The 24876-nt window shown below is 51.4% G+C and overlaps 2 protein-coding genes across 5 annotated transcripts in view; one reads left to right on the forward strand and one right to left on the reverse strand.

Moving 5' to 3' along the window:
* Positions 1 to 435, reverse strand: part of RFLNA (refilin A) — a 197380-nt gene extending 196945 nt beyond the window's left edge. For all 3 annotated transcript variants that reach the window (XR_002124715.1, XR_002124714.1, XR_002124713.1), the window contains exon 1: positions 227 to 435. The gene's annotated coding sequence lies outside the window, so the exon portion shown is untranslated. The remainder of the gene's footprint in view (positions 1 to 226) is intronic.
* Positions 436 to 763: 328 nt separating this feature from the next.
* On the forward strand, positions 764 to 24807 carry CCDC92 (coiled-coil domain containing 92). 2 transcript variants are annotated; one of them, XM_019648891.1, is made up of 4 exons: positions 764 to 1057; positions 20658 to 20804; positions 21339 to 21380; positions 23406 to 24807. In XM_019648891.1, the coding sequence occupies exons 2-4, from the start codon at positions 20675 to 20677 to the stop codon at positions 24182 to 24184; spliced, it is 951 nt and encodes a 316-aa protein (XP_019504436.1). In that variant the 5' UTR covers positions 764 to 1057; positions 20658 to 20674; the 3' UTR covers positions 24185 to 24807. The 2 variants fall into 2 exon arrangements, with proteins under 2 accessions (XP_019504436.1, XP_019504437.1); XM_019648892.1 differs by lacking the exon at positions 764 to 1057 and adding an exon at positions 1496 to 1672.
* The last annotated feature ends 69 nt before the right edge of the window (positions 24808 to 24876 follow it).

The following is a 24876-nucleotide window of genomic DNA, read 5'->3' on the forward strand; positions in this document are numbered from 1 at the left end:
GGTCGGCCCAGTGGCCGCCAGGCCGCGCGGAGCTGCTCTGACCTTCCCCACTGATGCCCAGGGGCCGGCGCCGGCTCGAGGCCCATCCTAAGTGATGGGTTGTTTTTCTTTTCTTGAACCCACTCATCCTCCTTCCCACCCCGAGCCCGCTCCCCTTCCCCCCGCGTCCCCGCCTCGGTCCAGGAAAGAAATAAAGAGACTGCAGCCGGGCCGCCCGAGAACTCACTCCAAGTAAGGGGTTGAAGCGCCCCAGGCCGCGGGCTCCACGCACCCACCCTCCCTCTCTCTCCTCAGGGGACACCTCACAGGTGCGCCTCCGAGCCGCGCGCGCGCGCTCCGCACACCCAGACGCCTCCGGGGGACAGCGCGCGTGCGCACGCACGAGGCCGGCGAGCCCCGGGGGAGCGGGGACCGCACGCATGCGCGCCGCCGGGCCCTCGCCCCTGCCCCCGCCTCTCAGCCACCCGCGCGCGCCCTCCCCCCAATCCCAGCCCGGTCCCAGGCACCCCTACCCCGCAGGCCCGGCGCGCGCGCTCCCGCTCGCCGGTCTCGCTCCTCCTTCTCCGCCCCGCCCGGGCCCGCGTTACCCAGGGCAACCGCAGTGCAGCCGCACCTGAGCTGTGCGCCTGCGTCCCATCCGCCAGACCCTCCCTCCCTTCGGTCGGTTCCCCTGCCCCGCCACAGCTGCGGGAGGGGGACTTAGCCCCCTCCCTGCGAAGTGAGTATCGATCAGCCTCTCCCGCCCCGCCCAGCAAATACAAACCCGCCGCCTCGCCGGCGCCTCAGCCGCCCGCCGGGTCAGTGCGTCCAGGCCTCTCCGCCCTGGCCCTCGCTCCCAGCGTGCACCGCGGCGAGCGCTCGGGTGGGAGCCGGCGAGATGCGCTCGGCTGGTGGCGCCCACTGACCTCCCTCGGCGGCCGGGCCGGGGCAGGGCCGGAGCCGGGAGCCAGCCCCGCCCGCCGCCCCGCCCATGGGCCGCTGACCCCGCTGCCGCCCGCCCGGAGGACCGCGCCGAGGGGGGGAGACGCCTGAAGGACCGCGACTGCTGCGCCCGCAGGTGAGGCGGGGCCCGAGGTGTGACCGAGTCCAGCCCCGCTCACCTGGCGGTACCTGCGGGGAGGCTCTGCGGGCGGCGGGCCGGTCACCTGTCGGGACAGGAATTCATTTACCTTATTTTTAAAGCCCTCACTGCAGGGAGAGGGTGTCCCCCGTCCCACCCCCAGGGCTCGGGGGTGGGGAAGGGTGTCCGCTTGCGGAAACAACTCGGGGGGAAAAAACGAAGTGCTGGGAAGGAGAGCAAAAGTGAGGCGCAGTGACCCTCGCGCCGGCTGCCTGCAGGGTCTTGCAGCCCGTTATGCGGAGGGGGATGCCCTTGCCAGGGCTCCAGTCCAGGCTGCGGACCGTCCGCACCGCGCACCCAAGCCAGCTGATGGAGCAGGAGAGGCCAGCCCAGGGGCTGCTCCTGCTAGCCCCGGGGTGGGATTCAGGGTTAGGGATCCGCATTGCAGGTGCACCAGGAGCGCCCGAGGGCCTGGCCCTGCTTTGTCTGGGATGCTGCGGGGAGGAGGCCGTCTGAATCCACATCGCCTTTTAAAATGCGTTTTACCACCCTGTAGACGTTAGAGACCTTCCCTGATAAGTTGCATTGTCTCCTACCCCGTTAACCCTTTACGTAAGTACTCTACCTTCCAGGCCTTTCCTGAAGCTTTGATAGGGGCTTTAGTTTACCCAAAATAACAATGTGCTTGTGATTCATGAACTTGAGCATAATGCAAATATGCAGCAGAGAGCTCCAGGCTTGGCTCCAGAGCTGCCGTGGGTTCCAGTGCGTTACTACTCTAGTTCATCTAACTTACGTTTTCATGCTGACCTGTATTGTTTAATTTCAAGCTTTGATGTTTAGCGGGATGATCTCTTCCGATAATGAAAATGAGGTGGGCCTCAGAGGAAATAAATTATGCTCTGTAATTTAGGTTGCAGTAACCGGTTTTATAACAAAATACAAGCTACCAGGCTGTAACTCTTTAATATGTTACGCATTTCCAGAAACCTACCTGTAAGAGTGTTAAAGCTAGAATTGCTGGGGTTTTTTTTTTAACTTTTAAGTTTAATATTTATTTAAAGAGCATTGCTATTGTTTTATTAAATGATTTTTTTTTGGCACAGTGAACTAACCTGCATTTTCTTGCCATTGAATTGCAAGGAAAAAGATGCTAACGTGTAAAGTGATTTTTACCTCCAGAGATGTTTTGAATTTATGTATTTCTTTTGGCGAAATATTTTTGTGAGATATTTTTGGAAGATTTTAAGGTTTTGTGATATATGTGTGTTTACATATACATATTTCTGAAAAACCTTAAAATAAAATAGTTTTTATTATTCCTGTGTATCATGTTATAATTACTCAGTAAATTTGTTTAGGTATATTTAAAATCGAAAGTACAGAACAATTTGTGTCAGATTTTTATGGTAGCGCATATAAATACATCAATCTAACAAACAGGTTTCTTAGAAATTAGATATTTTTACTGTTTAAAAAAATGAATCCTTTTACTTATAATAAAAGATCATTCGTTTGGGTTCTTAACTCCATCTGTTATTTGTTGGATAAATTCATTTTATCATTACCTAATTGGTGGAGTGCATTTGTAACAAAACTGAGGTTAATAACAGTGTTGGTGCTTTTAAGAAATAGTTTTTATATTATGAAGCATTTTCTTATATTTCTGGCAAGAAAAGGCATGGGCCTCTTTTCTTGTATCTGGAACAAGGTCAGCCATACAAAGTTCCAAATACATAGTGGGCACACATGTTTATTAACTAAGATTAATTTTATCTGCTGCATTGGATATCCTTAAAGGGCAGCCACTAGATGCCTTTCTGTGCTCCACACACCGAGGGTGCAGTAAATATTTGACTCAGATGGACATTCCAGACTAGTTAGGTAGCTGCTAGTAATGACACCAATTTTTACATCTCCAGCTTTGATGTTAAAACCTGCAGAAAGGTTTCAGCAGGGAAGTGAATGTGTCCTAATTGTCATCAAATACTTAGGGTCTGACTTGCAGCAAAGGGATTTTGTGTATTTAGAGTAATTTCCGAGTACTGAAGAGGATCGGTAGTGCTTCTAGGAAGACCGATTTCACTGGGACATAAAAGCAAAAGTTGCTTATGATGAGAGCCTTCAGCCGTGGGAAGAAGGTGCTGCTTTTCCCGTGTGGTTTCCACATAAGCTGGATCCCATCGATGGGATGGCTACTAGGCATCGCCCGGCGGCTGTGTTGAGGGCTTCTGAGGGGGGCGCCCTGGGGCTCCAGTGGACTGCACTGGAAGACGTTGTGGTTCTTTTTCATTTCTTACATGGCTTCTACAATTGTGGGCATAATGACATCCCTAGAAACTTCCTTCAGGCTTTCCCTGGGGAAAGGCCAGCGTGGTATCAGAGGCGACTCTAACCCCACTTTGCATTTGTATGGGGCTTTGCAGGTGATAAAGCATTCTCACAGTCAATGTTCCATTTACTACTACTCTTTTTAATGATAGCTGATTTGTATTTCTTCCTGTGGCTTTCATTTTCTGTAATAAACATTTAATCAAGAGGAAAAGTACCCTTTGCTATGAAGGCAAACAGGAATCTCTTTTTAAAACTCTTTGTAGAAATGGAATGATGTCAGTTATTCTTTTGACAGCAGGTTGTGAAGGTGAATAGATTTCTTTTTCTTAGCTTTTTGAAAGATACTGATTAAGGGCTGGTTCTTGTGCTCGCTCTGCATTTTAGTTTCCATTTATTTCATTACTCAAACATGACTCAAATTTCCCTGCAAAAAGCCCAGTCATATCCACCTACAGTAAGTCTCTTTGGACATTTTTTCAATATGTCTGCATGGTGTTTAAATATATGTTGGCAGCTGAAGGTAAAACAAAGCTGGGGAGAAGTAGAAGTACGGTGCACTGAAAAGATTAGTGAATTGGAGCTTTGTGTCTGAAGGAGAAAGAGATGTGTCCCATCGGTGCTAAGCCAATCTTGGGAATGATCATTTACCAATACGAATAATGATCCATCCGTTATAACAGAGGTTATTAGGCTACTGACTGTCAATCACAATACAGGTATTAAGTGGGTCAGTGGGGTTAGGACTGCGGGGCCCAGGAGCCGAGCAGTTCGCTGTGAACACTAGAGCACCCAGTAAACGCTTTCTGCACACGCTTTAAGGGGAGCATAATGGTCACGAGGCCAATTGCGTTAAACCCGCATCTGACCTCCCTGATTTAGGAAGACGTTAGAGGAAAAACACCAATTCTGAATGCACATACTTAATTTTTTAAAAAAAACTTTTAAAAATACTTCCTCTCTTTTGTTCTTTAGCAGATGAGTTTGTCTTGGGCTTTGTGTCTGTTGTCCACCAGCTGAATTTGGGTGTGATCACTTAAATGAGACAAAGATTCTCAGACTTAGTTTGAACAAGAATTACCCTGTTATTTATACTTTATGCATGAAGGGAAAAGATAAGAATATCAAGTTCTTCTGGCCAACCAAAAAAAAATAAAGAAAACCTTACAAGTACTTATTTCTTCAGGGGGGGAAAAAAATCATAGATGCTACTGTAACTATTCTGACCAGGACAACAAATTTTCAAGTAAGGCAGCCAGTTAGAAAGCAGCCTCTTTAGAGGTTAAAGGTTGCATTTTACAGCTCGTCACCACAATCTCTGAAGGCACTGCACAGACGTCTTAAAAGACTTCTTTGTTAATCAGAACACGAGTTTATATTTTTATGCACACGGGAGAGCAGACTAAGATTGATACTTTCGCGATTATTCCCAGTTTACCACTTTATCAGAAATAACTTCATGAAGCAAGAAGTGTCCACGCCTCTGTAGCTGTAAGGGAAGAGGCAGTAAGCTTCCTCCTTTTTTCTGAGATTCTTTCTACTGGCCAAATTCCTGTGACCGAGCAGAGAAATTCCATTGGTTAGCACAAAGAACAGGCTGAGATGCTTGACGCTTACAGTAAGGGAGAGAGAAAAGGCAGAAGAACACTTTTAACAAATGGTACTTCAGGCACATCATATTCTGCTGCTAGTTCTTCTCCTTGTTGCCTCTTTGGCAACACTTAAGATATTAAATCGAGATCTGCAGAAGGCTGGTTACTTTCCCTCTTCAGATTTCCACCCCAACCTGGTTCTGTGCACCCTGCGGCCTTCTTATTTACTGGGCAGGTGAGAGGCTTTATAAGGCATCCTCTTGAACCCGCTTTCTTACGTGACATTGCTTACTCATTGCTGCTACATATAAATTATAAGCCCCTGGGCGGGCCGAGTGGCTCAGTTGGTTAAGAGCTCGCTCAAGAGTTTGAGCTCTGAGCAACAGCGGTTCGAGTCCAGCCCGAGCTGAGCAGCCGCTGAGCTGCCAACAGGTAGCAGGATGGCTCAGCTAAAAAAAGGAGAGAAAAAAAAAAAAAGAACTTCATGCTAAATTATAAGCCCCAGTATTACAATCCTGCTTTCCTTAAAGTTGCACCTTGTACCTACAAATGAGTGTCATTATACTCTGCAAGGGCCAGCTTTGGAGAAACGTGGGTGTAAAAACACTGGTTCCCCAAGTTACAGTTCCATCACTGTCACAGCATAATAGTCCACGGTGGCCCTGTTTTTCTGTTAGCTTCCATCTGCTTTTCTGATGACGAACCAGTTAGGAAGTTAGGATCATGCCATGCCCCAAATGCTAAGGAGGCTCTTCAACCCGTCTCTCCACCTGTCACACGTATCAACCCAGGAGAAAGGCACTGGGTTATTTCTCCCTCAGCGGCTGGTGGCACATGGGAGCAGATCCAGGTTTTAGAAATACTTGTCTTGCCCATTGATAAGAAAATGAAGAAAGGTTTGTTGTTTTGGTGTTTGCTTTTGTGTTCCCACGGACAAGAATATAGCAGGGTTTCTAGGTGTGGCCCATCCTTCCCAAGGAGGGGCCAGCCTTTGTCTTCTATTGGGAAGCATCTTTATCTTTTGGTTCAGTCCTGGTGACCAGACCAGAAAGTTCCAGCGAAACACAGCAGCACCTCTCAGCTCACTGACGTGCCCGCTGGCACAGGGGCAGGCGAGGGGGAGCCGGGCTTTTCTGTCAGGGGGACAGGACCTGTGACCCTTCGCCTCTCATTGTGTGATGGCTTTCCAGCGAGGGCTCCGTTCCCATCAAGAAAACGGGCCCATTTTTCACCGAAAGAGGTTTATCAGTATAGCAAGGCTGTGGCCTTAGGATCTGGTTCAGAGAAGGGCAAAGGCAGGTTTTTTTAGGGGGAGAGAAAATAAAAATCTAAGAACAAATAGAGCCAGAGGTGAGGCCTTGGAGGCTGGTGGGTCGAGTGCTGTTTCGAGGTACTCTCGGGTCTTATCCGTGGTTGTAGGGTGGAATTCAGAGTACGATCCCTAATTCTAGAACGCCACATTGAACTCTGCCCACCGGTGGGCCGTGGTCAGAGCAGAGGGACTCTCCAAGGAGGCCCCAGGCGCCACAGGCTCGTCCTGTGCAGGTTACCAGCCCAAGTCTGAAACTCAAGTGGACTATCCGTCCCTCGGCCTTAGAGGAAAACTGAGTGATTAGAAGCTGTTAAGCAGGCGAGGCCAGTGTCTTCCTCCCGGAGTTGCTGTGCGTCCTTGGCACGCTGGTATTAAGCCCACAGAACTGTGCGGTCCCTGCAGGAAGGCTGCAGTGACACCGTGGTCTGCAGATCCCAAATGCGAACCTAGGCGCCCAGGTTTCTTGCACCTGTGAGTGAAATGCGCTGACACCCTTTGTCAGTGCTTCCCAGGGACAGAACACAGCTTCATCTAGTGCAATAACATTCCGCCATCAGGGGAGGAACTAGACGCCTCATAAGCTAAAGGGATTGGGACAAGGTCCCCGCCTGCCAGGGACTCACACAGCCTCAAATGGGAGATGGGCAGGTAAAGGAGGAAGAGCTGCAGGTGCAGTGGTGGGCGAACCTCCTTGGGTTCCCCTTCCCCTGGCCCCCGCACGTGGTAGAGACCTCATGAGGATTGAATCATACATTGCTGTCTTGGTACATTAGTGCCGAGTCTCTTATCCCCAGATAGACCGCAGGTAGAGGCCCGTGTGCGCAGTGGGCACTTTAGAACACATGCTGCGTGGTCTTCCCATCTAGGTGATCCTTCCCCTAAAAGGAAGACCGGGTGCCCAGCCTGTTGTAACCAGCCTGGTAAACTTCAAAAGATAAAAAACAACATCGATAATGATGTTCAGCTCCTGGTCATCACCATATTGTCCTGGTGAGTCGAGTGGTCCCCAGGCTCTTAGAATTTATGGAACAGGGTGTTTTCTAACCGGAAATTCTAAAATGAAGATAAAGAGCTGTCCTCCGAATTGAATAAAGTTAGCTTTGCAGAACGCTTGCTGCATTGTACTTGTTTTCCTCATTTCATCACGGACTAGGAAAAGCATCATCACAGATTGGCATGAGCGTTTCCTGAATTTCTGACCTCCGCTGAGAAGTTCTTACAGTGTGAACTGAGCCCTCCGTTTCCAGGTGACACAGCCACACCCAGCGTTTGATGCTGTGCTACTGCGTCAGCGCTAAGAATTTACACGGTTAGCTAATAACAGAAATAGCTTTTCCAGGTGTAGACAGAGAGAAGCCCCAAAGGCGTGCATGAACTAGCCATCCTCCCTCCTCTACCTTAGTCTCACGGCAGTCAGAGAGGTTTTGCCAAGTCCTCATGCTCGCCAACACAAAATGCCCTATCTGATGGGGGCAGGTGGGTGTTAGGGCAGAGACTGGGTGACATCATCACCAATTCTCAACTATAGAGAACCCTTTCTTAAAAGACCAGCTCCGATTACTAGAGACAGACATTCATTCTTCTGGGTGCTAGTGATAGAACACGGCAGACAAGCCCTGTGTCCGTGGAGTTTATGTTGCAGGAATGGAGGAAAGATAGACAAATGACCTTAATTTACATAGCGATAACTGCCACGAAGACGTAACCTGGGATAGTGTGATGACAATGGCAGTTAGAATGAAGCTGGTGAGTTATTCCTGGAGTGCTCAGTGACAGCGGGTCACAGCAGGCTCCACAAGGATACATCCAGGAGCCGAGGAAACGCGTTTGGTGACTGTTCATAGTGGAGTCATCATGACAGCAGCAAACACAGTTCCAGGCACAGTTCCTAAGTGCTTTAAATCTGCACTGCCCAATGTGGTAGCCCCTAGCCACATGGGGCTATTCAAATTTTCATTGATTTAAATGAAAATAAATAAAATGAAAAATTCGTTTTTTTCAGACACACCAGCTACATTTCAAGTGCTCAGTGTGGCAAGTGGCTACTTTATTAGACAGAGAAGGAGATATTCCGTCATCGAAATAAATTCTACTGGACAGCGTCTCTTCCGATAAACTCATTTAATCTTCACAACAAGCCTAACAAAGTAGGTACTGTTTTCCCATTTTGCAGATAAGAAAAGTGAGGCGCAAGGAGTTATGTGTAACTTGCCTGATGTTGCATAGTTAACAAGGGCCAGGACTGGACCCAGAGCTTGTAGGGTGAAGCGCAGCTCACCTGTACTGTCTGCTTTCACCTGGACTGCACCCGATGGAGAAGGTCACGCCCTGGTCAAATCTTGTCATTGGATGCCTTAAGATTCAGCTAAAATTCTGAGCCAAAGGTTAGATCTTTTCCGATGAGACCTGTAGGCCTGTGTTAGCACAATCTCTCCCTCCTTGAAAAGAAAAGGGGAGACGGAGCTATGGTGTGTGATCTCAACAAGGCAAATAATCTAAGCTCTAGGAGCCTCAGTTTCCCAGTCCGTCAGTTTGGGGACACAATAGGTACCGATGTCATCAAGCTTTTGTGAGGATTTGACAAGGCATGGAAAGCGCTCAGCACGGTACCTGGCACACAGTATGCTCTGTAAATGGCAACTAATGGCATTGTCATCAGCATCATTACTGCCCTGTTCTGTAATGGCCACACGGGGATGGAACGTTCCAGGATGCACAGTGAACAACTAAACCCACACCTTCTCCCTGAGCTGCCGTGAGACCTGGTTGCAAACACACGCTGGGAACTGGAAAGCGCGCCAGGAAGGGCCAAGGCAGAAGAGGCCCCTGGAAATGGCTGCATTTGGCTCCTGCACTCAGTGCTCGCAAACTTAGGAGAGTATCTTCCTCCTCTGCGCCTTAGTTCCTTCAAAAATGGGTAAAATCATACCTCTTGCATGATTATTTCAAGAAATAAGTAATTATCTAGGAGCCTGGTTCATAGACACTTGGTAGTAATAGGTATAATTGCTATTTTCATGAATAATTTCCAGCTTTTCACGATTAAAAAAAAAATGCCTTTGAGTATTTTCTTGCCCAGATGCCTCAGACCGACCCAGAGGCTGTGTAAGGGCAGAGCTGGGAGAGACGGGACGGATTATCATCCCACACCATCGCCAGTAACGCTGTTAGTGACACCAGTCCAAAAGATCACGGGGCCCAGACGCTGCTCCACAGAGATGGAAACTGCTCCACAACCAGCAAGAACAGCGTCTGCCCCGAGGACCCGAGATGACCGTCCTGCCCATTAAGAAAACTGGGAAGAGAAACACACAGCATGGCTCCCATCTGGCAAAGAGGCTTCACCAGACCTGGATCCGGCACAAGAAGCCACAATGCCCCGCCTGAGAGCTTGGGACTTCCCATGGAAAAGCGGGGCCCTCTAACCCAGAATTGCTAAGTTCCCAGCATGTGGCTGCATCGGGGCGGGGGGGGGGTGTTAGTATTAAAGGCATCTAAATAAAAGTGGACCCTGAAAGAGTATGTCATGAACCAAGGATTATAATTAAACCCATTGTGGGAGACTAAGGGCACATACAACAGGAAAACAAAATAAAGGCTGCGTACAAATGGGAAAAGCGACCTTTCACAAGGTCAAGGACAGTAAGAAAAAAAAAAAGACTGAATTGCACCCCATTCTTTGAAAAATCCTAAGCATAAAATACAGCTCTTGTTCACTCTGCCCAATTTCTTCTCCTCCGACAGCTGACAGAGAGTCTATGAAATACATCTGCCCTTATCTCTCATTTTACTGGTATTTCTTTTCGTTTCTTTTTGTTGGGTTAATGTACTAATGCCTCATTTATCTAACATGATCCACATTTGATTGCCAAGACAAGCTCTAAAATAACCTGCCTACCTTGCATCCTTCTCACACCAACTTCATCTGGTTCTTGGCCATTGCTCGTTTGTTTTACACGACGGGCCCTCTTCATGGATCATGCTTTGTGGGGAGTTTTTCTCCTCCCCGGGAACTCAATGTGCGATTTACTGTAGCACTAGAATGTAGGATTCTGGGAATTCTTTCGTTCCCTGACACAATAAAGAATCATTGTGAGGGAAAGAGCTTTAGGGGAGTCGGCCTGAAATGTCATCAGTAAAATGTGCCTGCTTTACACAGCACAGGGAACTCACAGAATGGAAACTCTCAGACAAGTGAATAATCTATGCCAGGATGGTCACATCACTACATGGAGAACCAAGGGGTAAAGCAGCCTTAGGTGGACATGCCGAAGCCGTCAAAACGAGTTACAGGAAATGAAGACCTAGGTAAATGCCTTCTTCAAAGAATAAGTTCATCTTCTTTTAAAAATATTGGTACTCAAGCTGTTACCCCATAGAAATAAATCCCCAATAAAAGCAAGTCTTTTATTAATGATCACCAGATGATATGTGATTACTAAAATTAAAAGTGTCTGGCCATGGTGACTTTAGTCCCTGAATTGACTATCGTTGGACTATTTTAATCATTTCAAGGATCACGAGTGTCCTTCCCGTTTCAGCTCCTCTGAAATCACTCCCGTGGGCCCATTTTGGAGACGGGCAAGTCAGAGGAGGTGGTGTTCTTGCTTGATTGCCGAGCTAAAAGATCACGCTGTCCAAGATGACAGGGCCGGGGCCGGGCAGAGCTCTTCGGACTCTATCACAAGGCTAAGGTCTCGTCTCTGTAAATGATCATCATCGCAAACACCCAATAAGGGTTGAGCTAAACGTGTTCTACTAGCACTAACGAAACAACTGACTATTTTACTTTTCCGTAAGTAATAAAGGAAATACTGACTAACTTGAAATGAATAGAACTTCAGTTAATAATACCTTTTTTTTCCTTAAAAACCTATACTATAATTAGGCCCACAAAATGGATAAAAGAAGCCCTATCAGTTAAATCAATTGAAATGGTTCATCCATTTGGCAAACCGTATAGAGAGAGATTTTGAAAGCAAGTGAACACGTTTTCTCAGCCTAGGAAATACAATTTAGATAGTGATCATCAAGCACTAAGATGTAAGAAGTATCTCCTCCTTCATTCATGTGAAAAGACAGCTTGGCATTTGGGTCACTGTGTCTTTTAGCTACCAACTTGTGAACAGTTAAAATCTGCGTAACCGTCATCAGATGTATTATAGGAATGGAAACTCTAAATAAGCAGGTCATTTAAAGGACAATATCACTGGGTAGAACTATTTGTGTGGTGAGCTGTGAGATTTGTATGTCCCCAAATTGCTGGCTCAGGATCATCTTGGTAAATGACAAGCTTGTTAGAAGTTCACAAACGGCACCTCTGTTTAGCGGTAAATACTCTCCGCTTATGAAACGAGGCTATTTGGGCGAGCCCAGGAGGACAGTCATCCTGGAGGCGGCAGGAGGGGGTCACAGCGAGCGCGGGAAGGGCCACGTAGAGCCACCCCAGCCCCACTGGCCGCTCGTTTTAAGATTTTCTCTGAAATAGAAAGTGCTGAGCCGACACTGCTGGCGTCATGCCTGGACAGCAGTCCCTCCTGGTCAGGAGATGGGGTGCTGGGACTCCTGCCTCCTGCAGTGGGGGTGGAGTCTGATACAGGGTGTGGTCTTTCTGGCTCTTGTCACCCAGTTTTCCAGGAGGCCCAGGGCACTTCCAGAAGGTACCAGTGCAGACCGCGGGAGCTCACGTGCTTGCCCACCCTGGCCTGCCCAGCCCACGTAGAGACACTTAAGACATCCTGAAACAAAGACTGGCTTTCTTCCTGGGACATATTTGCACAGAGGGGCCAAGCCCCCACCAGTGTGCAGACACGTGACATGGGTTTTAAATAGAAGCCAAATAGAAACTCTTTAAAGTATGAGATAATCAGACTGCGGAGAACACGGTTAATAAGCCCATCATGGAGTCCTCCTGTGGCTGCTGACTTCCCAGACAGCCACGTATCGTATTTCCGTGTCTAATTGCAGGGTCTCTAATCACATCTATTACGACTCTAATGTCAGGCCGTACATTCTTTCAGGAGGAAATGGCTGTCAGTGTCTAAAGAACTGTCGATGGGCCTTGTGTTTTGTGACGGTAACGTCAGAATTACAGGAAGCATAATGCATGCGGGTCGGGAGGCCCTCGCGTGCCTCTCACTGTCATCATCTGCATATCGTGGAGACACTAAATTGTTCCTTTTGTCAAAATTGCTTTCCCATTAAGTCTTCTTGGTTCTGGTAAACTAATCACAATTCTAGCAACCGTAGACAATTAAATTAATTGTGGCTCTGGAACAATTAAAACACATGAGACCACTTCACTAGTGGCTAGCGATTCTCCTTTTTTAAGAAAAATTACTTTGTAATTTTTTTTTACTATAAATATATGTTCACTAATGAAGCTTCAGGTCATACCAAAATAGAGGTTTTTTTTTTAAGTAAAAATCACCCACAATTCACCATCTAGAGCAGCAGTTCTCAACCTTTCACAGGGGTCACCTAAGACCATCGGAAAACATATTTTCGATGGTCTTAGGAACCGAGACACCGCTCCTCTATCCGTCTCCAGGCCCACATGCAGATACGCCCACATACGAGTACCCGGCGACCCCTGTGAAAGGGTCGTTTGACCCTCAAAGGGGTCGCAACCCACAGGTTGAGAACCGCTGATCTACAGATAAGTGCTTTTAACGCTTGGCTGTATAATCTCCTAGAGTTTTTATCTACTTAGACATACAAAAGTGGGATATTCTACTTGGTAACGGTGTTCATTCTTTTGAGCAAAATGTTTCCGTAGTGATGGTTGAATGCTTACACTTCTTTAAATGACGTCCTTTTTCTTGGTGCCCTAACTCTTGGGGATTCTCAGATAACTGACTCGTTGAATTTCTTAAGTACAAGTACAAATAGGAATTGTAGGGTCCTGCAAAGTCTGTTTCTTTATCCAGGATTGTTGTGAATTCAGGATAACTTCGGTACTTGTTTTCAGAGAGGGTAAGTTTCCTTTCTTCTAAAATCAGGTACTTTGGATTGAGAGTTGATGGCCTAATTAGCCTTGGACCTTTTTTAGCTTCTTGTAAAGTACTATAGATTGTTTCAGAGTGAGAAGTAGGTTTTACTGTCCCTTAGGGCACCTTGCTCTGCCTTGCTTCCCTGAATGGCTCCTCTCCAATGAAAATGGAAGATAAAGGCCAGCAGAGATTGCTTCTATTTGCTTTTATGTTTCCCTCTTTGGAAGCAACTGGAATATGTTTGCTTGCTCATTTCCACGCTTAGATGATACTCAGGAAATTCCCTAGGGTGGGACTAAGTAAACAACTGGGAGGTCTATTTATGTGACTATTGACCAACGGTTACATAAAATCAAACAGCTAACATTTATTGAGCACTTGCTATATGCCAGACAGCAGAAGTGATTGCATTCAGCGCTTAAAACAACCCTATGAGTGAGATGTTATGATTTAAGTGACAAGATAGGGTTCAGATTTAACCCCAAACACAGCCTACCACCTCAAGGGTGTCCATTCTGCTTTTACCCCATTGTGCTAAGGAAATCTTTGGGCCCCCATTTCTTGTCTCAATATAAAGAGGTGTTGGCATCGCTGATCTGAATGAAGGTTTCTTCTGTGCTCAACATTTCCTGAGTCCACAGATCTACTTGGAAACCCCCTCCCTGCTAGGAGTCATCTCTCTGACATTTCGTCACCACCCTGCTGCCTTGGTCCCTTGGCCAGCCTTCCGTCCCTCAATGGCAGTGCTTCAGCAGCAGGACACCAGAGCAGCACAGCAAGTTCCCACAAAAGAGCCACAAGGTCCCGTATGCACGACACGCTGCAGTGCTCCTGCCATGTGTTCAGAGCCGGGCAGCTCCCGTCGTCCCATCGGCCTTGGGGAAAGCACAGGGAGGGCGGCCGGACTCCAGGTCTGCTTGTTCACGGCACGAGAGAACCAAATGTGAACGGGTCATAACTTATTCATGACGAATCCAAAATAGCTTGTTATAACTAATTCACAGCTCACGTGAATAGTACCGGTGTGCTATTTTTTCAGATACTAAAATTATCACCCTATTTGCATGGGCTTTCTGCGGAGCAAAAAGATAAGTCTGCTTTGGGTCGCACAGGAACAAAGACATTTCCCATGTTTCAGTGGTGAAAGCCTTTCCCGTCAAAGCTGTTCCGTTTCTTCCAGCCCAGGGGAAAGGGCCCAGCGCTGCTTTAAAGTCTTACATCCGGCGCGTCAGGAAACGGCGGGGTGCGGGCACATTCCAGGCAGTGCTGCCGCCATGCTTTCTGATGAGCGTGATGCAGTTCCTGCTGAGTTGGCCGCTCGGCACCATTATGAAGTGGTGGCCAATTATCTGAAGCCCGTGCGTAACGCATGAGTCCAGATGTGAAGGAAGAATGGAGGTTAACTGGGCAGGGGGCGGCTGGTGGCTTGCCAGGCGCATTCCAGACACGGAACATGGTGTGCAAAAGCCCTGGGCTGGCAGGGGTGTGGCAGATGCCAGGGGCGGGAGGATAGCCGTGTTGATGGGACCCGAGGCTGGCGAGGGGAGAGGCTGACCAGGCAGGGGCTTGGGGAAAGTGGGGCTTGATCCCACAAGCATCAGAGGGCTGTGACACGATCCGAGTAGCGTTTGAAGGTGAAAATGGAGGCAAGATCTGTGCACGCACTTAGGAGAGCCGCTATAAAGAAAGGAAGGTAGGGGCCAGCCAAGTGGCGCGTTGGTTAAGAGCTGGCATGGGACACCAGAGGACCCCAGTTCAGATCCCACATATGAGGGCCAGTGACTCTGCCCTCTACAGCTAAGATGCTGAACAACAGCTCAACCTGGAGCTGGGCTGCCGTGAGTCACCGGTGATGGCGTAGGCTGCAGCCCCTGCTGCAGTGGGTTGCCATGGGCTACCGTGTGTAGCCAGCAGCCAGCGTGAGCTGCCAAGAGCGCCTCCATGAGCGGCCGTCCAGAAGCCAGCGACTGATCTGCCTCGCCCGGGAAGAGCGCAATGATGCTGCCAACTTGAGCCAGTGAAGCAACGTCCTCCACAACTAGACTGAAGAACAAAAGGAACAGCAACTTGTCTGTTCCCCTTCCCCCGATTCCCCAGCGCTGTTCCCATCCCCCCAATTCCCCAATAAAATCTTTAAAAGAAAAAAAAAAGAGAGAAAGGAAGGTATGTGTTTGAAGGGGGAAGATGTGAGTCTGGCTATGGCTCCTTCCCACAGCTGTTTCTGGCAACTGGTGGCCCAGCAGAGGCACTGCTTTTTGCCTAGAACAGTTATCGCCGACTCAGCCTCCAGAGGCTCCTGTCAGCCCGGCCTCAGAGACGAGGACAGCCAGTGTGGCCCTGGCTCTCGGCTGGGCACTGGCTGGAATCCAGAGGCTCAGGACACACCTGCAGTGCGATGGGCACCTTGTCCCCTTCTCCTGAGGCAGCCCTGTGCCTTACAAAGGCCCCGTGGGCCCAGAATGCCTGCCCTCACCTCACGTCCTGGGAAACTGAGCTGCTGTTCAAAGCAAGACTCGCGGTGCGTCTCTCGGCCACGCTGGATGGAGGCGGTGCCTTTCAGTTGTCGAGTCTCACCTGGGGGCAGAGTGCCCGTGGGTCCTGCCTCCCTGAGCAGTGCTGTTCCGGGCGGGTCACAGCGCCCTGGCTGCCGTGCTGGGGGCTGCCGGGTTCCCTTCCCCAGCTGCAGCGTGCTGTGCCCATTTCCCCTGTTGCAGACCATTAGAGACGGACGGACACATTTTGGAAAGCATCTGAATTTCTGTGTGAAACAAATCGACCGCAGCCTCAAGCTTCCCACCCAAACAACCTAAGGGCGAGCGAGGGGAAGCTGCAAGACTCAGGCAGCATTTCTTGATTTGTGTTTCTCTTGTCGAGAGGATACTCCTGCTTTTCCTCAGAGGGGTGTTGTGAGAACACACGATGTAAGTGATGGGCATGCACTTGGCTCATACAAGTGGAGATGGCCCATAAATACGATTATGACATCACCATTTATACATTAATCTCCCGAAAGAGAGGAAAGAACATTACCTTTGAGTTAGGATGAGAATTGGACTTGAGCTACTGACAGGCCATTTGTCCTCAGGCTACCACAGAGCAGACTCGGTGCTGCCAGGCCCTCCGAGAACCTTCATTAAAAGCCTAGGAGATGTGTCAGTGTTTCTCCTCGCCCTGGGGTGCCGTGTTGGCCGGGTTCCCATTCCCTATAGAACCCACCTCCACAGAACTTGGAATGGAAAGTCTTTTTCTGGTGTTAATTTTCTGAATGTACAGAGTGAACAGCAAATTAACAGAAATGTAATAACCTAGAGAACTTACCATGGGGAACAACACGTCTATGTGGCTTAACGTCTGAATCACGTCAAGGTCGCCTGTTCAGGTCTTCTACCTTTAGGTGCCCATCCTGTTGTCTGCTGAAGCTCTGTGGGGAGAAAACCTGGCAGAGCTGTTTATGTTCATCTGTGGAGCCCTGGAATGACAGTCACAGGGAGCCACTTTGTGCGGCTTTGGGCAGCGTCTCCGAGAGGAGGAGAGGGCCAGGGCCCTGGCCGTGCTGCTTTTGGCTGAGCAAATGACCGTGAAATTGTCGATGGCTCCCAGCAACGCTTAGAAACAAAACTGGATTGCCTCATGACAAAACGCTGTGACACAAAGAGCCCATGATTGGTAGGACGTGCCCTTGTGACACAGAAAAGTGCGGGCTTGGCAAGCCATGCTTTGTGGCTGTCACCCTCCATTACTGGGCGACACGCAGCTGGGGTTGGGTGAGCAGGAGGCATTACTCATCCGAGTGGACGCCATGCGTTTCTGCCTTCATCCATCACGCTGACCTTTTTAGTGGCGGGTCAGGGATGCCCCCGTGTCTCTGACTGCCACGGTGTCTCAGCAATCCTGAGTTAAGCCTCGCAGGCCTGGTGCGGTTTCTTCCTCCAAAAGAGCTACATCTCTCAGCTGCGTCTCCTTGGCCCAAACGGAACGCAGTTTCTGTAGCTTCCTTCATGTCAACCTACTGGAAGGATTGCGTCATTACAGTGATTACATGTCATCAGTAGCTAAGGATAAGAAATTAAAACATCACCTTTTAGGCGACAGCAGCTCTCTGTTCTCTGGAAGTCAGTGATGTTGTTGAGCTTTGGAGCTGTTGAGAAAATAACTGGGTAATTTGGACACCATTTGGAGATGGGACTTGCTTCCTCGGACCCAAGAGGACCTGTCTTGTTCGTGTGTATCCCACGACTGGAGAGCACCTCACGCAAATGAGAGCCGCCTCATTTGAGATTCTGAGGTCAACATGCAGCGTGGAAGGGGAGGCCAGCGCCAAGTGAAGTATCACAGGGTTGAGAGACCTGTCCTCTGGCTGTCGGAGCCCCAGACGCAGTCATCGAGGCTGCCCTGCCGGCTGTGCACGCTAAGTAACCACGCCATTCCTGTGCCCTTGGGTTGCTGCTTCCCGAGACTGCCCGCCCGTGGTAATGGGCAGCTTCAAGGGCACGTTGTAATTTCTGTAGTTACGATGGTGAACTAATGAATTACAGATTGAGTACACTTCAAAGTCACTGATTCCCCAAGGCAGTTACGATGTGAATCCTTATTTAAATCATAAGTTTGTACAAATATAATTTCATACCACACTACGGCTGGGATGGGGTGGCTGCTGCCGGGGTTCCCTTTCCCCCCTCTCCGTAAGGTGGCAGACAGAAGCAGGAATAGGCACACCTCATTTTATACTATCAGGGCTGGACCAGACTGTTGTGGAATTTTGTTTGCTTGCAGTGAGGAGCACCTGTCAATCAGCAGGAAGTCTGGGAACAAAGGCCCTTCACCCCACAGGCGCCACCCCACACTCAGCAGACGGCCCCTGGGGCCCACTGGTCGAACCAGTGCAGCCTGGAGTGTGCGCAGGTGGGGACCAGCTCACACTCTGGTGCCATCACAGGCCGAAGGGCCAGGAGTGGGTGACCTCACCCAGTCTGGGGAGCCAGGGCGTCTGGGAGGAAGTGACCTGAAGGTGGCAGAAGAAGTACCAAGAGGAGTGTTCTGGGCACCGAGGTGCGAAGACCTGGAGGCGAGTGGCACCGTTGGGGCCGCGTGTCACAGGGCCACGTGATCCCACTTAGTGCTCAGAGCCATAGCCACATGGAAGGTTCTGACACAAATCTCCTACTTCTTTAAGTCACTCTGGCTACTCTGTGGAGCATGGAGCCGAGGAGGCGAGAGGACGAGGAATGTTTATTTGCAGAGCCTGGGTGAGGAGTGACAGTGGCCTAAGTACACCACAGTGGACTGGGTGAAGCGCTCGCGTCCTACAGACTTCCCAGCAGGAGGGTGCGAGTGTGCTTCCCGGGGCTGAGACCACGTGCCGGGTCCGCTGTCCTGCCAGTCCAGACCCACGCTGTTCTGGATCCACTTGAAACTCTTCTTTCTCTTCAGTGGTGGCCCCTGAAGTGTGGGCTCTGCTTTCTGCCATTAGGCAGCTTTGGGCCTGTCCTTTTAAAGTCCATGGCGGGGCATCTCCTCCGGAGTGGCCGCTTCCAGACCCGTTGCAGAGCCTAGGAATTCACGTTCCAGGTGAGAAACCGAGGCCGGAGCCAACGGCTCAGACCTGCTAAGCAAAGTCACTGTGGGTCAGAGCCCACTCGTCATGGAGACCATTCGGGGCTCTGCCACGTGCAGGGAGGAGAGAGGTCCCTCACTACCCACTGCCCGGCCTCGCCTTGGCCGGAGTCGGCTCCTCTGTTAAGGCCCACGTCCTCCTCCCCAGGCTGCGTGCTGAGCGGACAGTTCCCAGATCGGATCTCAGGAACCACGGGGCTCCAGGTAGAAAGCAGCACCTGGCCCAGCGGCCATGCCAGGCGTTTGTGGTCACAGCAGGGATGAGTTTGGGGCCGGGGCCTTTCCCAGGAGGGAGCTGTGATGGAAACTCAGCTCCGCCATCACCTGCGGCCAGATGCAGGTAGGGCCACGGCCGGGGGAGGCCAGTCTCTGTTTCACAGAGCCCATCACTGTCATTTATGTAACCAGGTCCCTCTTGTCGGATTTGGAGGTTTCCAGTCTTTTCTGACCGTGAACTACACTGTGATGACCACTCTCACAGCCACATCTTTTCACACAAAAGTAATTACCTCCCTCTGGCGGATTCCTAGAAATGAAATTGCTAAGTCAGAGGACGCTGGATTTGAAGGTTCCAGACACTCTGCTAGATGGCTTCCCATAACAAGGCTTACCAGTTCACGCTGCCACCCCCAGTGGCGCTTTGTTTCCTTAGCCACTGCTCTCCCTTGCCAGCTGCCCCTAACGGATGGCCCGTCTTCCCTCACCTTCTTCCTTTGCAGGACAGGTCAGGCCTTGTCTGCTGTGCTGTTTCCTCCTCTGCGTTTCTTTACTTTTCCTTTGGAGCCTGTGGCCTGAGGCGATCACGGGAAACTGTCTCATGTGAATGAAGCTGTGTGTCCCGAGTTCCAGGGACGAACTATTCTGAGCTCCGGAGCTGGGGTGTAACTGTGTGGCTGGCCTCACAGATAACAGAGTGGTGGGTGTCGCCCGCCCAGCATTGTGACAGCGCCTGGGGGTGTTGTTCTCTCCAGAGCCATCCTACAGACGTGCCACAGACTGGAAGCCCTTTGAGAAGTGGTGTTTCCTCCAGCGAGGCCTCTGACATAATACATGGGGAAACACGCATTCTGAGGCTTTGCACTTACAGGAATCATTTACAAACAATCCACATTCCGGCCCTTGCCTTTCTCAGTACTGGCAGGGCATCTTGAATTTCTCTGGTAGCTCTTCCAGAAAGACCGATTGACTTCACCACATTTCTCGAGTTACAGGAAAGGCAGAGGATCTGAGGCCCTGAGTGAGCGGCTGGTGATGGATGACGGAGGTCACGGTGCAGGGGTGGGGGCAGGGTTTGGGGACAGACTCCAGACTCCTGCAGGCACCAGTGGCCCTGTGAGATCATTCTTGGGAAGTTCCCAAGAAGGATTGGGGGCTTAGCTCTGTGAAACCCAGGGGCGTCCCTCTGCGTCCCACCCACGTCTGCCCTGATGCCTCACTTTGGCCAGGTCAAGACACCATTTTGAGGACACGTTCACCCCATGTCCTCAGTTTCCCTGTGGGGTGGCAGTCAGTGCTTACCTGGTCAGAGAACTCTTTTGAGAGATTCTGGTCACGCTCTGTTGTGGTTCGGTGGCCTGTGGAGAGGCCAGGGTTTGGAACCAGGGAGCTCTGGGTTTGATGTGTCCCTCTGTGTGGACTTGGGCCTCATGCTGCCCGTGACCCCACAGAGACAAAGAGGGCCATGGGCAGGCAGCGTCCTCTTCCACCCTGTGACCCTCATTGTCAGGGACAGCGACCAGGGTCTGTGTTTCCCGCAGGTCACCTGGATGCCAGCATGGCAGCCACAAACCTGGAGAACCAGCTGCACAGCGCGCAGAAGAACGTCTTGTTCCTGCAGCGGGAGCATGCCAGCACGCTCAAGGGCCTGCACGCCGAGATCAGGCGGCTGCAGCAACACTGCACAGGTGCCAAGGGGGCCCCACGACCGTGGGGAGGGGGCGCGCAGGAAAGGGGGGCAGGCCTGCCAGGGGCTGTAGTGCAAAGCAGAACCCTTACCAGAGCAGGTTCATGGTGGCTGGCTCGCCAGATCGAGTGAGAGGGCATTTCATCCTCCTGGAATCCACAGGCACTTCACACGCACCAGGCAGAAAGCCACAAAGCCTTTCTTCACATACCGAGGACATATGAGATCAAAGTGCAGTGGTTAGAATTTGCAACACGTTTTGCAGCTGATGACCAAGGTGTCACATACAGAGCTAGCCGCTTGCTGATTGTGGGCTGGGATATGTTTTAGGGGAAAAGCAGGGCCCCCTCGGAACCCCAGGGAGGACAGTGGCTGCCGAGAGTCTCTGCCGTCCTCACACTTCCTGCCCAGCCGGCTCTGCCCAGGCAGGACACGGGGCTGATTGTGGGAGTGGGGTCTGCGTCTTCAGCGCTGAGGAAGCTGGTGAAGTAACGCTGGAACCACACACAAACAACGTCTGTGCTCTCCTTTTCAGATTTAACATACGAGCTGACACTCAAAAGTTCAGAAGAGACAGGTAAGAGCTTCCTCCCCAAAAGTCAGCGACGGTACGTTTCCTGTGGGGCACACGTTGGTGTCACTCGCTTCCCTGAGAAAACACCTTTGCTGTAAGAGGTGCACGTGCAGCCTAAGCATCGGTGGCAGGGACGTTTGGAGCCCTGGGTGTGACCGGGCCAGTGGGCGGGGGCAGTAGCTGCTTTTATCTTCTTCCACCCGACACATATACTATTTGGAATGCTTTTCTGGATTCTCTGATTTTCTCTGATGAATATCTGTTACTTTGTAGTTAAGAAATAGGTATAATTTAACACAGAAAGAGGAGCAGGGTCCCACCTCCCCCGGGTCCCTCTCATGTAGCAGAGGACCTGTGCTCCCTAAATATTGGCCGAGTGAGTGATCAGATTACTAGGTGGCCCCCAAAGCATCACTGAGCATCTTTCCCTAGACTCTGGTTCCCAAAACGCTTCCCCCAAACCAGGACCTCAGGGACACCCACCCCACCCCCAGATATCAGAACAAAAACAGGAACTCTGTGACCTGTTACAGAGTACAGAGTGGGGGCAGAGAAAGTGCAGAATGCATGTGAGTCAGGACTGCTTCTTCTAAACCGGACTCGCAGTTGTTATTCATGAGTGCGCCCAGTTCCTTGTCATGTCAGCCTAGCGCACTGCCCAGCACTCAGTTCCCTTGTTACTCATATTACAGTCTCCTGCTAGAGGCGGGGTCTGGGAACAGGAGCTCACCCTCAGGGGGTCCCGCTGTGGAGGAAGGATGCCAAGTGCCCCTCCTTCCCCCACAGCCTCTGGGGCCAGGAACTGGGCCTCCAGGGACTCAGAACAGGTCACCTCCAGTTGGAGACCTCAGCCCACACCCCTGCCATCGTGTCACAGAAATCAGGGCGTCCTCACTTCCTGACCCCTCTTGGCTTAGGCTAATGTCTCTGCCCTGAGTCCCAAGGCCACCCCCCCTCACCCGGTCAGCCCCTTGTCGGTGGCAGGGGCTTGTGGGAACGGTTGGCACGGGGTGTCCTGTGGAGGCAGTGAGAGGGCCTCACAGGTGGTCCTGGTGGGCACACCTGCCCTCTGCGTGGTGGAAATCACTGCTCTCCACTAGTCACTAGTGCACGCAGAGCTTGCCCATCCTACAAAGCGCTGGGCACACAGCTGGGACATACAGGCTCCTGGAGGTTCTGATCCAGAAGTCCGGGAGGGGGCCTGGGAATCTGTTTAAAAAGTGCCCCCCGTGATTCACTGTCTGTTCAGGTGATAAAGAGCAGCTGCTGCCACAGCGCAATGCACATGCAGCTTTCATGGGGAAACATGGAAACTTCTAGAAGGAATGTGTGCAGAGGAGGAGGTGGAGCAGAGCCTCCTATAGAAGAGTGGAGGAGAACTGACAAAGCAGGAGGCCCTGATTCGTGGGAGCAGCTGGCCGCCAAGAGTCTAGGGGAAGGGGGCTCAGGCCCACGCACTCCCTCCTGGGGGCCCTGAAAAGTCAGACCCAACAAGCCTCAGTCCACATAGCCCTGGACTCCGGCCTCCCATCCGCCCCGAGGAGCTGTGTGGCGAGTTCTTTACTGTCTCTGGCCCTGCGGCCTCGTCTCAGAGGTGCCCACGCACGCGAGTGCCCGCCTGACCGCCAGGGCCCCCTGTCTGCTTGGCAACTTCAGAGTTTTTGTGCTTCAGACACCGGGACGTTTTATGTCTGTCCTTCAGGACAGAGCTCTGCATGGAGCCGCATTCAGTAACCATCACCTGAGCACACAGGTGATCTGCTAGCAGCGTAATCCTAAGTATCTGTAAGGTCAAAAACTCTGAATTTGCCCGTTTCAGCTTGAGCAGTTGTCAAATTTGGAGACATTCTTTTTACACTAAACCAAAGAACTAAGAGCTGGCAGGGCCTCAGAGGCCCCCCGGGCTCTCCGCTTCGCTGAGGGGCGCGGCCACGGAGGACCCGTGGTAAGAGCAGGAACCCCACACTCGGGAGGTCCTGCTGCGTCTGCAGTGGGCTCTCAACCTGGTCCCTCCCCTCGCTCCTCTAGGAGACGGCTCTTCTAGAAGCAGCGAACTGAAGAAACGATGTGACGAGCTGGAAGCTCAGCTGCAGGCCAAGGAGCAGGAGAGCCAGGAGCTGCTGCGGGAGCTGGAGCAGAAGAACGCCATGATCGCGGTGCTGGAGAACACCATCCGGGAGCGGGAGCGGAAGTACCTGGAGGAGCTCAAGGTCAAGAGCCACAAGCTGAACATGCTGTCGGGCGAGCTGGAGCAGCGGGCCGGCACCATTGCCTACCTGACCTCGCAGCTGCACGCCACCAAGCGCAAGCTGCTCGGCTCCAGCGGGACCTGGGACGGCAGCCCTTCCGGGAGCCCCGTGCTGGCCAGCTACAAGCCAGCCCCCCTCAGAGACAAGCTGCCCGAAACGCCCCGCCGCCGCAGCATGAAAAAGAGCCTGTCCGCCCCCCTGCACCCCGAGTTTGAAGAGGCCTACAGATTTGGGGGCGAGAGCCGGAAACTTCTTTTGCGGGAAGCCGTGGATGCCATGCCTGACCCCACCCCGTTCCTGCTAGCCCGGGAGCCGGCCGAGGTCCACCTCGTCAAAGAGAGGCCCCTGGTCATCCCCCCCATCGCGTCCGACCGCAGCGCGGGCGAGCAGCACAGCCCGGCCCGCGAGAAGCCGCACAAGGCCCATGTAGGGGTGGCACACCGTATCCACCACGTCACCCCGCCCCAGGCCCAGGCCGAGGTGGAGACGCTGGCGATCGACCAGGTGAACGGAGGCAAGGCTGTGAGGAAGCACTCAGGGACGGACAGAACTGTGTGAAGCCCGCCGGCGGCCCACACCGGCTGTCCACTCACTGTGATCGCCACAGGAACATCTCAGCCACTCCTTTTTGTTTTGAGTTTTCATTTCCATGCATGCCAATTTTTTTTCAGACCTGTCACAGGTAATTCTCCTCCCACCCCACCTGCTCTCTCAGACACCAGAATGTGACCGCGCCCCCTGCTGCAGAACACGTATTTACTAACCGCGTGGCCAGACGCCTGCGTGCCCAGCGGCTTGCTTCTGACCCCACTCGGTGTAGCTCAGTGCGCGCGTGGGCAGCGCGCAGGCCACAGGCTGCATTACTCTCAATGCTAATGAAATCAGATAGCCACATGCCTACGTCCACAGCCAGAGCCACACATACCCCCCTGACCTTAGCCCTCCGGTTTCCAGGGCAGCCTGTGGGGAGCAGCCTCTGCTCCCGCCCAGAGACCCCGTAACCTCCCGAGACACCTTTCCCCAGGCGGCACCGTAAGCGAGCAGCTGTATGTGTATGTCACAGGAACTAAATAAGATGACATTGCTCCTCGTATCACCACAACCTGAATGTGTGTTCATATTTTTTGTTAGTTTTATCCAAAATGTTCAAGATCCCAACAAACTTTATTTTCTAAACCTGCCTTCTTTCTGTTCTGTGTCTTTTATTAAACCACCTGAGGGAGGGGCTAGGAGGAGAGTGGATGGGGGAG

This window comes from Hipposideros armiger, unplaced genomic scaffold (assembly GCF_001890085.2).
Source record: "Hipposideros armiger isolate ML-2016 unplaced genomic scaffold, ASM189008v1 scaffold_128, whole genome shotgun sequence".
NCBI classification, from domain to species: Eukaryota; Metazoa; Chordata; class Mammalia; order Chiroptera; family Hipposideridae; genus Hipposideros; species Hipposideros armiger.